The sequence below is a fragment of the Takifugu rubripes genome, chromosome 17 (assembly GCF_901000725.2).
Source record: "Takifugu rubripes chromosome 17, fTakRub1.2, whole genome shotgun sequence".
In the NCBI taxonomy this organism is placed as follows: domain Eukaryota; kingdom Metazoa; phylum Chordata; class Actinopteri; order Tetraodontiformes; family Tetraodontidae; genus Takifugu; species Takifugu rubripes.
The window spans coordinates 9,020,544-9,036,411 of record NC_042301.1 but is presented as its reverse complement, the minus strand read 5'-3'; the positions used below and the strand labels follow the sequence as shown (position 1 = coordinate 9,036,411).

At 47.4% G+C, this 15,868-nt stretch overlaps 1 protein-coding gene across 4 annotated transcripts; it reads left to right on the top strand.

Annotated features, from left to right (window-relative positions):
• The first annotated feature begins 191 nt into the window (after positions 1-191).
• LOC105417663 (CREB3 regulatory factor-like) lies at positions 192-15,757 on the top strand. Of its 4 annotated transcripts, none has more exons than XM_011612641.2 (10): positions 192-378; positions 5,159-5,224; positions 5,471-5,529; positions 5,598-5,714; positions 6,557-7,313; positions 9,892-10,065; positions 10,234-10,423; positions 11,998-12,071; positions 12,261-12,389; positions 12,514-15,757. In XM_011612641.2, exons 3-10 carry the CDS (start codon positions 5,521-5,523, stop codon positions 12,615-12,617), a joined length of 1,554 nt encoding a protein of 517 aa, XP_011610943.2. In that variant the 5' UTR covers positions 192-378; positions 5,159-5,224; positions 5,471-5,520; the 3' UTR covers positions 12,618-15,757. The 4 variants fall into 4 exon arrangements, with proteins under 4 accessions (XP_011610943.2, XP_029706812.1, XP_029706813.1 ...); XM_029850952.1 differs by having other exon boundaries at positions 5,128-5,224; XM_029850953.1 differs by lacking the exon at positions 192-378 and adding an exon at positions 442-1,073.
• The last annotated feature ends 111 nt before the right edge of the window (positions 15,758-15,868 follow it).

The window sequence follows — 15,868 nt, the reverse complement described above, 5'->3', positions numbered from 1 at the left end:
GGATGGCACCATGTCCGTCGCGGGGAGGGGAGGGGGGGGTGTTGGTGTAAAAACTTTAATAAAATGTTTCCTTCGCTCGCTTCTCCCAAACGTCAGGAACCAGTGGAGGGGAGGGTGAGACGACGTGAAAGGGGAGGCAGGGAATCGAGGAGGAGGGGGCTGCTAACAGTCCTACGAGCATATTTTTCTGTTCCGTTGATCCGCCATGAACCCGCCGCCTCTGTGAACTAACTTGGTGCGTGTGGCCGTAGGCTGAGCGCGACTCCGGGGCCGAGCTGCGGTTGTCCAGACGGGCTCGCGTTCGGATCATCTGGAGAGGCCGAGGCCGACATTTTACCCCGGTCTGGAGGAGCCTGGACTCCGACGAGACGCCACACGGTAAATCACACCTCTTTCCACTGTTTGTTGGGAAATAAAGCGGTAGCGTGTAAGTGTCATGAGTGAGTTAAAGTTAAAGATTCTGTATTTAGAGAGACGGAACGGTTGAGCTTTAAACGCGCTCGTGTGCTAAAAAATGGCCACTTTCCCACAGATTAACATCCAGTGTGCTCAGAAAGAGCACACTTTTATCATTCAAAAAACTACAGGGAGGAATTGAATGCGTTATATTGGTTTTGCTTAATACTAGCCGTCATTTTTGCACGCTCGAAAAGCAGCGTTTAAAGTGTGGTTCTACTTATTACAAACTGTCAGATAAAATAACTCATAACGTTGCAAACTTGTTTTTTCCTTCCCCATAAAGCTTTGTTTTGGAAGCCTGCAGAACTTGGCTGGCTGGGCCTCAACTGTACTTCTGCTAACACCACCTGCAGGTGGACCAACAGCGGCCAAACTTGTTCCGTAATAAACGATCCGTCTCAACTTTAACATGTGACAGAGACAACAGAAAAATCCTGCACGTTAACACCGTTCTATAGGTCGGAGCCGACGCACATGCTCAGAAATGTGCAGTATTAAGTATTAATATTGGACATCCGGTGGCAGTGCCAGCTGCGCCCCATTTTATTGTTGTCTTGCGCTGGAAGGATTCCTCTTGTTTCGGCTGGATCAGACCCTGCTGGCTACTCCTCCTCGTAAGAATTTCTGCCTTTTTTATTCATATATTTATTTCATGGCGGATTCAAATGCGGGGAATGTGAGTGTGTGACAGCAGGAGGGGCAGCGCTGTGCCATACGGGACCCGCCGCCACCATGGCACCTTCTCTTCCGCATCCAGCTGCGCGGACACGCAGCTCCGTAGTACCCCCGTCCGTCTCCCTGCGCGGATCGGCGGTAGATTGTTCGGTGTTGGCTCCTGTTTCGCTGGGCAGATGAATCGGGACGAGCTCGGGTTGGACCGGGGGGAGGAGGCGAGGCAGACAGGGCCACTTTTGCTCTCATCTTTACGGGAAAAAGAGCTCCAAGGACACGGGGCGCATCCAGTCCGTGCCCTAGGAATGTTCATTGTTGTGTTTTGAATTGGAGTTCAGGAGAAACGGGGCTTGATTTCGTGCTTCTCCGGAGCTTTAATTTCTATTAATTGGTCTCCTAGATGTGGGGCTCATCTGACCCTCTCCCTGCCTCCATCCCAGTCTCCGCCATCACAACCTCCTGCCTAATTGACTTTTCTAGCTTTTTCCCTGCTCTGCTCAGACTGGAGTGGTTTTCCTGTGTTTGAAGGTTCATTGTCTGGTCACTGTTCTATATTTTCCCTTAGCACCATGACTGGCTGCTTTTACCCCCACGGGGACAGAAGGAACTCTGCCCTTGTCTTCCTCCCCTTTGGTTAGAATGATTACATAAAATGCATTTTTGCACTCTTATGAATAAACAAAAGCTGGGTCAGACCAACGGTCTCACCTCTGTCAGGCTGCCAGGACACGTCAGTTCCTTTTAGCACTCAGTGTCTGCTGCATTGATTTAACCTCCTCTTCATGTTGGATCCACAATGATAAAGTCTTCTGGAGCATGCTGTGGCCTTCTGTTGGTCCTTTGTCCTGTCTGTTCAGCATTGTTTGTGGCCGTAAAGCAAAATCATTCCATTTGGTCACACATTTTTGGACCTGGCTGGTTAAACAGGAAACTGTCTTGGTTAAAGTCCATCGTAAATTAGGAAAGTTGCACTGAGGTCTATGCTGTGTGACACACATGGCTCCAAGTTCATGGGGAATAATCCCAGTGTAGGCCTGGAGCTATGCAAAATTAGTTTAAGATGTATGTAAAAGTCACTTCTTGTCCTAAAAGGCCCCTGCTGGGGGGCTAGTTTGTTTGTGTGTATTTGCTGTAGCTCGCACAGATGTGTTGGCATCCGCTCATGCATGTTTACTGTAGCATTACTGTCAGAGCGTAAAGCTAGCACATATTGTTGGTCGTTGAGCCTCGTGGGTTTGAGATGGAGTGATTTCCTGTAGTTTTCATGTTGACCTTACATGAACATCAGATGAGTCTTTATGATCCCAGAGACTTTGGACCAGTCCTGAATGAAAGGTATTACGTATCCACTTGAGAGAGCTAAGAGGAATGTGCTAAATGTTAGAATTGAGAGGACTGAATGTGTGATGTGTGTGTTCAGAGCTGGTGGACTCTTCATTCCTTATAGCAACTTGTCTGCTTCAAGTGTGTGTTTATTAGAGTGTATGTGTGTGCTAGCTGGACCCTATGAGTCTCTGTCACCTGACGAGATTCATTTCCTCATTCTTGTGTCTTATTGTTCCTGGATCAGTGTGAGCTGGTTTCTCCTGACTTTTCTCAGGTACTGGTGTGTGCGTGTGTGTGTGTGTGTGTGTGTGTGTAGTGGGGGGGGGGGGGGGCATTCTGGTGTTCCATCTGTCCCGATGACTCCAGTCTTGACTTGTTTTCAGTTGCTGTCTTTAGGTCAGAAGGCTCCACCATAGAACTGATTCTGGTTTCTGATGTTCTGACAATCTGGTTCTTGGGTCATTTAACCAGCTCAGAGAGGGAGTGTGTGGTTACTCCTGTGTGGTAATCTGGGAATAAAGCTTCTAGTCCAGTTGTGGAGGTGCCGTTGAGACGACACCAGTTCGGCTATTCAATGATGTTGGAGACGGGTTGGACTTCACTGGCATATACAGTACTGCCTGTACAGGGAGTGCAGAATTATTAGGCAAGTTATTTTTGAGGATTAATTTTATCACTGAACAACCATGTTCTTAATGAACCAAAAAGACTCAATATCAAAGCTGAATATTTTTGGGGGTTGGAGTGGGGCTTTTTTAGTTTTAGCTATTTTAGGAGGATATCTGTGTGCAGGTAACTACTACTTTGTGCATAATTTTTAGGCAACTTAAAAAAACAAATACATACCCATTTCAATTATTTATTTTCACCAGGGAAACCAATATAACAGCTCAACATTCACAAATATACATTTGACATTCAAAAACAAATCAGTGACCAATATAGCCACCTTTCTTTGCAAGGACACTCAAAAGCCAGCCATCCATGGATTCTGTCAGTGTTTTGATCTGTTCACGATCAACATTGCGTGCAGCAGCAACCACAGCCTCCCCCACACTGTTCAGAGAGGTGTACTGTTTTCCCTCCTTGTAAATCTCACATTTGATGAGGGACCACAGGTTCTCTATGGGGTTCAGATCAGGTGAACAAGGAGGCCATGTCATTAGTTTTTCTTCTTTTAGGCCCTTTCTTGCCAGCTACGCTGTGGAGTACTTGGATGCGTGTGATGGAGCATTGTCCTGCATGAAAATCATGTTTTTCTTGAAGGATGCGGACTTCTTCCTGTACCACTGCTTGAATGTGTGTCTTCCAGAAACTGGCAGTAGGACTGAGAGTTAAGCTTGACTCCATCCTCAACCCGAAAAGGCCCCACAAGCTCATCTTTGATGATACCAGCCCATACCAGTATCCCACCTCCACCTTGCTGGCGTCCGAGTCGGACTGGAGCTCTCTGCCCTTTACCGATCCAGCCACGGGCCCATCCATCTGGCCCATCAAGGCTCACTCTCATTTCATCAGTCCATAAAACCCTAGAAAAATCAGTCTTGAGATATTTCTTGGCCCAGTCTTGACGTTTCAGCTTGTGTGTCTTGTTCAGTGGTGGTCGTTTTTCAGCCTTTCTTACCTTGGCCATGTCTCTGAGTATTGCACACCTTGTCCTTTTGGGCACTCCAGTGATGTTGCAGCTCTGAAATATGGCTAAACTGGTGGCAAGTGGCATCTTGGCAGCTGTAGGCTTGACTTTTCTCAGTTCCTGGGCAGTTATTTTGCGCCTTGGTTTTTCCACACGCTTCTTGCGACCCTGCTGACTATTTTGAATGAAACGCTTAATTGTTCGATGATCACGCTTCAGAAGCTTCGCAATTGTAAGAGTGCTGCATCCCTCTGCAAGATATCTCACTATTTTTGACTTTTCGGAGCCTGTCAAGTCCCTCTTCTGACCCATTTTGCCAAAGGAAAGGAAGTTGCCTAATAATTATGCACACCTGATATAGGGTGTTGATGTCATTAGACCACACCCCTTCTCATTACAGAGATGCACATCACCTGATATGCTTAATTGGTAGTGGGATTTCCAGCCTATGCAGCTTGGAGTAGGACAACGTGCATAAAGAGGATGATGTGGTCAAAATACTCATTTGCCTAATAATTCTGCACTCCTTGTAGATGAAACGGACATGATGGAAAAGATTCTAAAATCAGATTAGAAGAACTTCTGATTTCTCGGCTCATCTTCTCTGGTCTGTTTCCTACAGTGTTGTATGTGAGGACAATCTTGACTAAATGACGGATGCCAGCTGCTGTTTATCCACAGTTTGATCTAAAGGGACTTTACTGGTCTACGCCGTTTAATTCAACCTTTATCCAGATCATCACAGCCTCGGCACTAGCTTTACATGCTGGATGGTTCCTGGGAAATGTCCTAGATTTCTGCAGGCTGTTGAATATGAAAGGATTATTGCATTAATAAAAAAGAAACTGGCCGATAGAGGAAAGAATCTGTCCCTGACATGTGTGAAGGGAAAAAAAAGTAGAGGCCAGGAGAGGTTCTGATGAGACAACCTGAAGACCTGCAGCATTATTTTTCCGGCAGCTACACCTCTGATTCCAGTCTTGGTGATGAATAGCTGTGGAAGCTGCAGTCTGGACTCATGTCCTGTCTCTCTACAGGCTGGACTCATGTCCTACTGTCTCTTTGCAGGTTGGAGGCTGAGAGCTGCGATATGTGAGAGCGGATCCAGCGTTAGACCCTCTCCACGTTCAGTCGGTAAACCATCATTCCTCCTCCTCCTCAACCTCGTCGTCCTTCTACTGCTCCTGTTCATCATTGTTCTTCCTCCCCTCGTCGTCCTCGTTGTCCTCCACCATCACCTCCTCCTCCATGACCCCCACCTCCTCCACTTTCACCTCTCACCTCCCTCTCCCCCTCCATCTTCTGCCCCCTCCACACACACACACACAGGTCCCTCTGCTGTCTGTGTTTAACCACGATCCTGTCTGTGTGCTTTTGTAGCCCTCATCAGTTGACGTGACTCTGTGACCTTGGACCTCCCTGCCCCGGGCATGCCTCAGGTATCTCACTGTTTGCTCGCTCCCCCTCAACAAACGCCTTTTTTCTCATGCCCTGTCTTCATCCACAGCCGGGTACAAACGGGATGGAGCCTGCTTTTGGCGAGGCCTACGGTGGACATAGGGGTCTCCTGAGCCCCTACCCTCTGGCTATGTCGCCACAACGAGGCCGGACCGAGTACGACCAGGTGAGACCAGCCAGAGTGGGTCTGATCCAGTATGAGGGCTGTTTTCAAAAGGCAGCTTGTTAAAGGAGGTCACGGTTGATGCTGACCTGGTTTCCAAACGCTCCTCCTTTTGTCTGGAAACGCTCCATCTCCTCCTGTTTTCAGTGCTCTGCCTTACAAGCAAATGCTGCCTAATAGGAGCTGAAACTATGAAAAGCATCAGTAGATTTCCAGATGAAGCTGCTGCCTGTGAAACTGCCTAAAGAAAAATTTTTTTTTTTTAGAAAATATGAAAGGTGACCGTTGGAGCAGTTAAATGAACATTGATCTCTGACATTCTAGAATCTTTGACCTTCAGGAGTGTCTTCGATCTGTTTATTACAAAAATATATTTTGAGTAGAAGAAAACTAAATATGAAGCGGAGCCTGAAATTGTTTTTCCATCCTCTGTATTATAGTTTTATGCTGATGATACCTGTTTATTGTATGAAAGATGATTGAATTTAACGTTCACGTGTCTCAAAGGCAGCTTGTTGCTGCAGTTGTCTTTTCCAGTCCAGAAGCTCAGCAGGAGAAGGCCTCAAATGGAGCGTCGGCAGCTCCTTATGAATTATTTAAACACGGCAGTTCTGATTACCTTCTGTCTGCAGTCTGAACAACTGTTTGCTGACTGTTTGGACCGTTAAATTGCAGATGAATTGTGATAATGATTTAAGTGTGTTCCTGGGGTGCAGATCACATGATAAAAAAAAACCTGTTGTAATTTAGCGAATGACTAAAACACCACCTGGATTGATGTTGTTAATGATCCCACATCAATCACCCTGCAGCACATGGTTAACTATCTGCTTTCTTTGTTTAAGAGCATCCTTCTTATGTTGGGCTCCCCAGCGTCACCACGGAAACGGCCCTTTGAGTTGCTAAGTGACCTGGTGGACGACGGGGGCTTTGGTGAGGACCTGCACCCAGAGCGCTGGGATGTGTCTGCTCTGGACGAGATGACTCGCTTTACAAAATTAGGCCTGGGGGTGGGAGGGGAGCTGCTGGCCTGCTCTGAAGAGGCTGTCCTGATGGGCCGCTGGGGGAGAAGTTGTGAGGAGGAGGAAGAGGAGAGCTGGTGGAGCAGGCACACGACATCTGCCATCATCCAGGAAGTCCAGGCTGCTGCTGCTGCTGCTGCTGCTGCTGCTGCTGCTGCTGCTGCTGCCGGAAAGGAAGTGGGCTGCAACTCTGTCACCACGACAACAGAGGAGCAATTGTGTGTTGCAGGCAGAGACGCTGAAGGACCAGAAGGGGAGATGTTGAAGGGGTGCACAGTAGAGGTGTATCAGGTGGCACAGGAGGAAGACAAGGTGGCAGTGGCAGCTGCTGGTTTGGGTCCGGAGCCGTGCAATGAGCACAACTACTCCCTCAGCCAGGGGGAAGAAGAGCCCACCCACAGCTCCCAGACAGAGGGCGGGAGGGATGAGGGGCAGGGCAGCAGTGAGGAGATGCAGTGTAAGAGTAACCTCATCGAGGATGAAAACAAGGCTGAAGATGAGGAGGAAGAAGAGGAGGATGAAGTGGAGGAAACGGGCGTGGACGAGGCTGTACTGTTGAGCTCCTCGGAAACAGAGTGTGGTGAGTTTCCTCGGTTAGTTTGTCTGACAGAAGAGAAGGAGGGAGCTCAGAGGAGTCAGCTGACTCCTCTGTATTAGGCTACAGGATAAATAATCAATCTTTATTTATATAGCATTTGTTACAATCAAGATTGTCTCTAGCCGCTTTACAGAATCCCAGGGCCTGACCCCAACAATCAACAGTGGCAAGGTAAAACAGGAAGAAACCTTGAGCAGGACCAGGCTCATGTAGGGGGACCCTCCTGCTAATGGTCGGCTGGGTAGAGAGGGAGGAGAAAGGGGAGGACAGATAGAGGAGAGAATAGGCAGAGATCATGCAAGTACATTAGTTATGACAAGCTGTTAGTATAAGAGTTGAGTATGTCAGCGGGGTCGGAGGTTAGCACACAGTTATGAAGTTGACGATACCTGTAGACAGATACAGAAAGAGGGGGAGAGAAGCAGAAAACTACACAAGAAAATGTGTTCATGACATCATCACTGACATACTAGGGGAGAGGAAGCCATGAATGGGTGACAGAAGCCTGTCAGGTGATCGTCATGTTTCTGGACCCCGGGCAATCTTGCCCTATAGCAGCATTACTAAGATGTTAGCGTGATAAGTAGACAACCCTCAAATTATGATAATTAGTCTGTCTAGAATAATAACTAGAACTACAGAATTACTGTGGTATGTGCTTTTTCAAAGAAGGTTAAGTTTGATCTTAAAGTAGAGATGGAATCTCCCGTACCTGGACCGGGAGCTGTTTCCAAAGCAGGGGGCCTGGTAGCTAAATGCTCAGCTCCCCGTGTGAACTGAGTGCTTAAAGGTGGAACGTCTTTCAAAATCAAATCAAATCAATCTTTATTTATATAGCGTCTTTTACAATCAAAATTGTTTCAAGGTGCTTTCCAGAATCCCAGGGCCTAACCCCAGACAAGCAACAGTGGCAAGATAAAACTCCCCTTTAACAGGAAAAAACCTTGAGCAGGACCAGGCTCATGTAGGGGGACCCTCCTGGTGATGGACAGGTAGAGGATAGAATGGAGGATAGGAGGAGAGGAGACGAGACCATGACCATGACCATGACCCAGTGGGGTGACAGAGGTCTGTCAGGTGATCATGTTTCACCTAATGATTAGACGACCCTCTAAGTATGATAATTTGTCTGTCTATGATAGTAACTGGAACTACAGAATTAGTAACAAACTTATGTTTTGCTAATTGTGTTCTTTGAACACGGTGTTAATGCACAGTTCATTTTGTGCACCAGTAAAACATGAATTTGAAAAAAATATATATCATATTTTATTTTTCAATAGTGTGTCATCAGCATAGCAATGAAATTTTATTCCATGCTGCTGATTAATATTTCCTAAGGGAAGCATGTACAAGGTGAAAAGGATTGGTCCAAGTACAAAACCTTGTGGAAATATGTGGCTAACCCTACTGTATGAGGAGGTCCAGCAGAACCAGCATAGAAACAAATCTGTGATCTTAAGCTATAAGAAGATCAATATTAAATAAGTCCGGACTTTTACAGGAACTTACAGTAGCTGACCTACTGTTTGGTCTTCAAGACATTGACGTGGACTTTAACCACAGATCCTCCACTGTTGTTGAAACAGGCTGTAAATGACTGAAGTCTGGCTGTCTGAAGTGGAGCAGTCAGCTTTTCTGGTGTGTTGGGACCATCTGTAAAGGCTCCAGCATAACCTATGGGATCAGCTCCAGGTTCTGCTCCTTTCAAACGTTCGTGTAATGACCCGATCTTTGATTTTTCCAGTGCCAGTCAGCAGGACATCTTCAGCTGCTCTTTTGTTCAAGTCTGTGTGACAACACCTGCCGATGTGTCTTAAGGCTTCATGTGTGGTTCTGCAGCTGCGTTTTAGGCTCCGAAAGGTCCAAACTGTCCTGTAGCAGCAAATGACTGGACAGACAGAACATATCAGCAGGACTGGCTGGAGCTTGAACCAACAGCCTTTTTTGAATATTTTGTATCTCATGTTCATCGTTTTACATGCAGTTTTTTTCTCTCTCATGATTGTGGTTTTGATTAGATAAAATGTGGGGTTTTTGAGGCTTATTTCAGGTTAGAATAAACGGTTTCCATCTTCTGAAGCAGCGATGAGCTGGGGACACTGATGTGCTCCTCTCTTGTGCACGTGTGTGTATGCGCATGTAGTGGAGGCAGTGATCACAGCCCTTCAGTTGCTGCTGGCAAGAATCCTTCAGACAGACTCCCTCCATCGTTGTTTTCCTTCAGCCTGTTTCTAGTTTCTGAATATGAAGTCTTCGTCATCGGCTGCTGTGTACTTGCAGCTCATCCTACTGATGTCTGCATATCTGTGCACATGTCCACGTCTGAGAGGACACGTAGTGCTGGGGGCATGCCATCTTGGTCCAAGTAGGGAATCCTGATGAGAACTGTTTTCATGAAGGTCGAAGTGATGGTTCAGCTCTTCTCGGTTAAAGTTTCTGAAATTGTGAATGGAGAAGAGAAGGAACCTGCCTGAAAGCATCAGGTGGTTTAGATACCAACAGATGAGCTCTGGTCCATCTGAGACCTGTTCTGACTCAGTTTGTCTTTACCAATCAGATGTGGAGGCAGAGCCGGCAAGGGAGGCAGGCGAGCGCCCACAGAAGCGTCGCTGTTTCTGGGAGTACAGGTGTGCTCGAGAAACGGCTGCAAAGAAGAAACTAGGGGGGGATGTGCACTGGTCTCTGTCCTGGAGCTCCAGCACCCTCCCTAGCACACTGTATCGCAGAGAAGGTGAGAACCACCTTGAGTCCACCTCTGACCCTGGCTGCTCCCACTGTCACATCGTGCACAGCACATCACCATGGCGACACACCCGGCCACATGTACAGAAGTAAACATGGGTCCCCGCCAATAGCTCCTCCGGCTGTTGGATGAATTCTTGTCTTCTAATTCTTTCAGGTAAAAAGGGGCGACGTAAAGCTCGTAAGACTGACGCCAGTGACCTCACACCGAACCCACAGAAGCTCCACAACATCGGGGAGCAGCTGCAGAAGCTCAACACCGCCATAGATGGCATGGGCCCTGTAAATGAGCTGCCCGCTGTTGCTCGAGCTCGCTCCCGCAAAGAGAAGAATAAGCTGGCCTCCAGGTAGGAAACCTTCAGCAGCTGAAGGTTCTGGTTGATGTCAGCTGACCTGCTCATCCAAACCAGATTTACACAGGTGGCCCTTAAAAAAAGCAACCTTCTAATGCAGAGAAAACATTTTGGTCTTAGAACTGTTAATAAACAGGAAGTGCAGGTGTGTATCAACAAGCAACAGGTACAGGTTCTGATGTTGTGCTCCCGGACAGATCAGCTCCAACACCACTGGTGGGCGGAGGTAAAGGTGTCCTCCTGGGATAGGGGCACTCTTGTTAACGCCATCGCTCAGGAACTGTCACACACGTACTGTATGTGGTGACGTCTAACAACATGCTGTACCCTGACAGAAAGCTGCTGTTGGTGGGTCCAGAGTCCGGGCAGGAAGCTTCAGTTGTCGTTTGGTTCTAGTGGTTATAATGGTTTTAGTGCTTATAATTGGTTCTAGTGGTTATAATGGTTATAGTGCTGATAATGGTTCTAGTGGTCAGGATTCTGGTGGTTATATTGGTTCTAGTGCTTGTAACGTTATAGTGGTTCTGGTGGTCAGGGTTCATCAGACAACCAGTGTCGTTGAGCCCCTAACGGAGGGAAGCAGAGCACAAGAAGAGAATGATGAGATGGATGGAGACAGGATGAAAGGATGAATAGAAGGAAATCAGAGCAGGACTGAGAAGGGTCACAGGGAGTTCATCTGGGGGGGGGCTGCTGTGGAGGCATGGAGACAGAAGAGGGGCATTCTGGGAATTTTTGTCCCTGTACTAAATTTAAACAAGAGACAGACTCAAGATCGGATAAGAAACAAGGAACTGAGATGTTTGTACTTCATCCTTGCATCTTTCACTTCATGTTTACATTAATAATAAAAGAATTTCCTCCTCACATGCACACACACGCACGCACACACACACACACACACACACACACACACACTTTGTCGGCCATTTTACAGATGTTACTTTAGAAAAACTAAATTTCACTGGTTTTAGTCCTTAAATGACTCAACTTTATTCAGGAAATGAGTAAAAATATTATTAAAATTAGAATTGTTAATGTTTTGAATCTAAATGTATGAATAAGTTTTACGATGCACTTATTCTGGCTCAAACCTGAAGGTTATCTTTTATCAGGAAAATAAATAATTCGATTTTCAAGGTTCAGGTGATTTTAACTGGTTTGAGGATGTGAACTAAAATAATACTTTTATTACAACAGCTCAGGAGAGACTGAAGAGCTCTAAGAGCTGCAAATTCACCTCCAGAAGAACCTAAAATAGTTGTGAGATGCTTTTGTAAACGCCAGTAAGGCTGAGAAGATGGGGAGGTTGCTCCATTATCACAACCAGATCCAGACATTGACTCCTCCTTTCCTCTCCCTTCCCTCTCCCTGTCCCTCTCCTCCTCGCCCTATCCCTCTCCTCCTCCTCTCCTCTCACCCGGTCCTCCTCTTCCTCCTCCTGTCCCTCTCCTCGCCCTATCCCTCTCCTCCTCCTCTTCCCTCTCCTCTTCCTCCTCCTCACCTCTCCCTGTCCCTCTCCCCTTCCTCCACTCACTTTCCCTCTCCTCCTCCTCTCCTGGTTACAGGGCCTGCCGGCTGAAGAAGAAGGCCCAGCATGAAGCCAACAAGATCAAGCTGTGGGGTCTGAACCAGGAGTATGGTGGGTGCTTCAGGTCTTGGGTTTACATTGTGATTGGCTGATAAGTTCAGGGTTTAATTACTTCCCGTTAGTAGACAGGTGCTTGAGTCTGACATCTGTTACTCTTCTGCTTTCTTCATATCTTTGGTTCTGGTCCAGTTTCAATTAAGAGACCAAGAACCAAAGCCTGATGTTTGTGTTTCTGCTCAGATCATTTGCTGGGAGCTCTGCTGCGGATCAAAGAGGTGATCCGACGGCGAGTGGAAAACGTGGACGAAGATGAGTCGGACCAGCGAGGGATGACCCAGCGCCTGGAGGACATCCTCCAAGAGTCCAGTGGTGAGAGAGCTTCACGCAGAAGCATCTTCTCAGAGAGACACATCACAACTGAGTATTTACAATGCTGAAGGGTCTCGGCATAACACTGAGGGAGGACCTGTCTTTGTTTCCATGGTGACTGCAGGTCCTTTAGTCGCCGGGCGGACCAAAGACTTTGTGCAAAGGATATTGGCGGCGAGTGCAGGTGGTCAGACCCAGCACAAAGAGCGGGATGAGGCAGCGGGCTAAGTTCTCCCTCCTCCAGTTCCTCCTGTCATGCCCTCCACCTAAGCTACCGACAGCGTCTCACCTCTTCCCTCATCTCCTGCCCTCCTATCTTTGAGAAAGAGGTGGAGATGCTGGAAGGAAACAGGAGGAATTCAGATCGTCTGTCCCTCACCTGATGTCCCGCAACCAGCACCAGGCCAGAGCCGTCACCACCACTGCCGTGTGTGTGTGTGTGTGTGTGTGTGTGTGTGTGTGTGTGTGTGTGTGTGTGTGTGTGTGTTTGTGTGTGTGTGTGTGTGTGTGTGTGTGTGTGTGTGTGTGTGTGTGTGTGTGTGTGTGCGTGCGTGCGTGCGCGTGTCTCTTCCCGGTGTTTGTCCCAGTGTGCCTCTTAATAGACATTGCACTGTTTTGTAGATGATCATGGTTGCTGTTGGGGGGGCTGAGGGTGAGTGTAGGGGAGGGGCCTATTGAGGATAGAAGTAGAGCTGAAAATGGAAGGAGCCTGAGGGTCGGAGGACAAAGAACCTGTGTATGAGTTTTGGGCTCCTGTGGAAGAAGCTCTGCGTGCCATTTGGTTTATGTCTGCCGCTGAGATGTCAGTGAGGGTAGCAAGCCAGAGGAGCTGTTGATGGAAACAACAGCCTGTTTGTTTTGGAGCTTTAACCCCATTTATGAAAGCAGAGGAGAGCAGAGAGCAAAACTGAAAGAACTAACTGCACCTTAAAAACAACCAAAGACATTGTCTGAGAAACGCTGGCACCAAATCTCTGCTTCCTTGTTTTGATTTGACAAGTAACTGAAACATGCCTGAGCAGAGCAGACTTCCCTGCATGCAGACCAGGCAGGCAGATAGATGAGAGGCATGTCCTCCATGCCCCCCGAGTCCCCCCTCAGCCCCTGACCTGATCATGTAGCGCACCTTCCTGAACTGAAACCACAGTAGAGAAGAACTCTTGTAGTTGTAGAAAGCAAATGACTGTTTTACTTTGGTGTTTCTGTTGTCATTGGCCCACTGAGTTGGCGGCGTTTGAGAAATTGCCTTTTTCCTGTGGTCTTTGTCGAGGCTGTAGACCAACCTGTCCGGGGTCTCTAAACATTGTTGGACGTTAAAGAAGTCAAGGACCTTTGAATTGCACTGTGGTTAAAATCACCTTGAGCATCTTCAGAGGATGTTTCACACCCTGCTGAAGATCTGTGGAGGCGGGTTTGACTGGAACTCGCCGTGGTGCTGGACTGGTTCCAGTATGGTGCTCCTACTAATGCAAACCTGAGCGCTGGAGGTGTCTGCTGAGAGGTTCCTGCCTGTTTACAGTTCTAGACTGTTGGTTTGCAGAATGACGCCTTCCTGAAGTGCCTGGAGCTCACAGGGACCTGACCTTTGACCCCTCACAATACACCTTCCGAGCTCGACCGCATTTGACTTCACCGAACGAGAGGGTGGAGACCCAGCATCACTATGCGACCCAGCGTCGCCGCGTCCCAAAGCTGCCTGTCCCCTTAGAAGGAACTTCCAGTTCCAGCCTAACTGTGAGGAAAGGCCGACCTCCAAACGGCTCTGGTGGATGGAAACTCCAGCTTTGTGTAGCTGCTGTTTGGACATTGTTGGCATATTTGAGGAACAGAAAGAGGATTCCCGATGTTCCAGCGAATGCTCCCCCCCTCCCACCACCAGCAGGACTTTGACTCCACATGGTTCTCTTCCCTACACCACACAACATGCAGGACGTTTTTCTGCCGTGTTGCTGTTGAAACCATGAATCGGGACGGGCTGATTGGCTGTAATGAAGAGTCCTGTTTGTCTTGATAGACCTCCATCTGAAGCTGCTCCAACACTTGGAAGTTCTACTACTGATCCAAAATCCAACATCATTGCGGATCTTTGTTGTCTCGGGCTGAGACGACAGCGCCGTTTACACGTTCTTTAAAGCTTTAACGGGAACATGAGGAAGACCACGTGACCACTGCTCCAATCACCCTGACTAAACTGGACCAGGTCTCCATCATGACCTCATCATCGGCAGCCTTGCTGAGACATTCTGGTGGTTCTGATCGTTGAGGGTGGATTGTTTGTTCTGTAAAGAACAGAGTAAAGAAACACTAATACAGATGACGACGGCCCAGTTTGGTTCTCCTTCAGAGTGAGCTATGGGGCTGAGAAGATGGAAGCAGTCAGCACAACTGGTGGTACGCCGCTGCTGCTCTGCCTCACTGCTCACATTGTGGGAGACATTTGGGCCTCTGGTTTGAAGGTGAGGAGACCAAGGGGGACATAGCCATCGGCCCCGTTGAGGGATTAATTCCTCTGAGACCTTTTAATCCACCTCCTACGCCCGCTGTCAGGGCGTAAAACACCGTTGGTTGTGGCAGCCTGCTTCCCCTAACCTCCACTCCTCTGTAACTGACCCTGTGGAGCAGACAAGGACGCTCCGTCTCAGCTCTGCACTCATTCACATCCTCCTTGGTTATTGATGACTGATGGGAGTATGAACAGTAACAGGATGTTTGATGGACCCTTCCCCAGAAAACAGCCTTAAATATCTTCTTATAGATGTTTGGAAGAGAAGATGCTCACTAAAGATACTGACACTGCCAGACAAAGTGGCTAATGTTGCACATTTGATTGTTCTTTGTGGAATTTTGTACATTGTTGCTCCATAAAATTGCTTTAAATTGAATTTTTGACATTGTCGTTTCAGTCTGAACACAACTTGGGCAACGTCTCGTTCGACTGCCAAAAACATTCATTTCCATTTTTCTGTTTCTGTCGTTTGAGCAGCTTTTAGTCGGTCATTTCTTATCTGAAATGCTGCTTCGATCCACCTGGATTCCAGTTGCATGGTGGGAGGAAGAGGGAGCTCGACACCATTCCACATTGTCATATTCTGTACAGGACCCCCCCCCCCAAACATCCCATCTCTCTGTAACCCAGTAATTGACAGCAATAATTTGGACCTGTTAACATGTCTGTATCCATGACTCCATCTCTAAATAACCTTCAAAAAACAATGAGTACAAAAAAATGAATAGATCCAATAAAATACAGTAAGTGCCGTACAAATGGAAGCCTAATATTTTTGTTTTTGTGCGTGTACTGTACACCTGTATAATGTATATTTTAATATTTATATGCCGCTGTTGTATTAAAGTATATTTTTAAAATACAAATTATTCTTCATTGAACTCGTTAAATGGAACACTGCAACACCTCCTCCTGGCCGCACACGGGAATTGCACCCCCGATTTAGTTTCTACATTTACTTTATTATTAGGGC

Bases quoted from the DNA above. Each gene is read 5' to 3' on its own strand.
- LOC105417663 (XM_011612641.2), top strand. The intron at 5,715-6,556 runs GTGAGACCAGCC...TCTTTGTTTAAG, and splicing joins GCCGGACCGAGTACGACCAG to AGCATCCTTCTTATGTTGGG. The intron at 7,314-9,891 runs GTGAGTTTCCTC...TTTACCAATCAG, and splicing joins CTCCTCGGAAACAGAGTGTG to ATGTGGAGGCAGAGCCGGCA.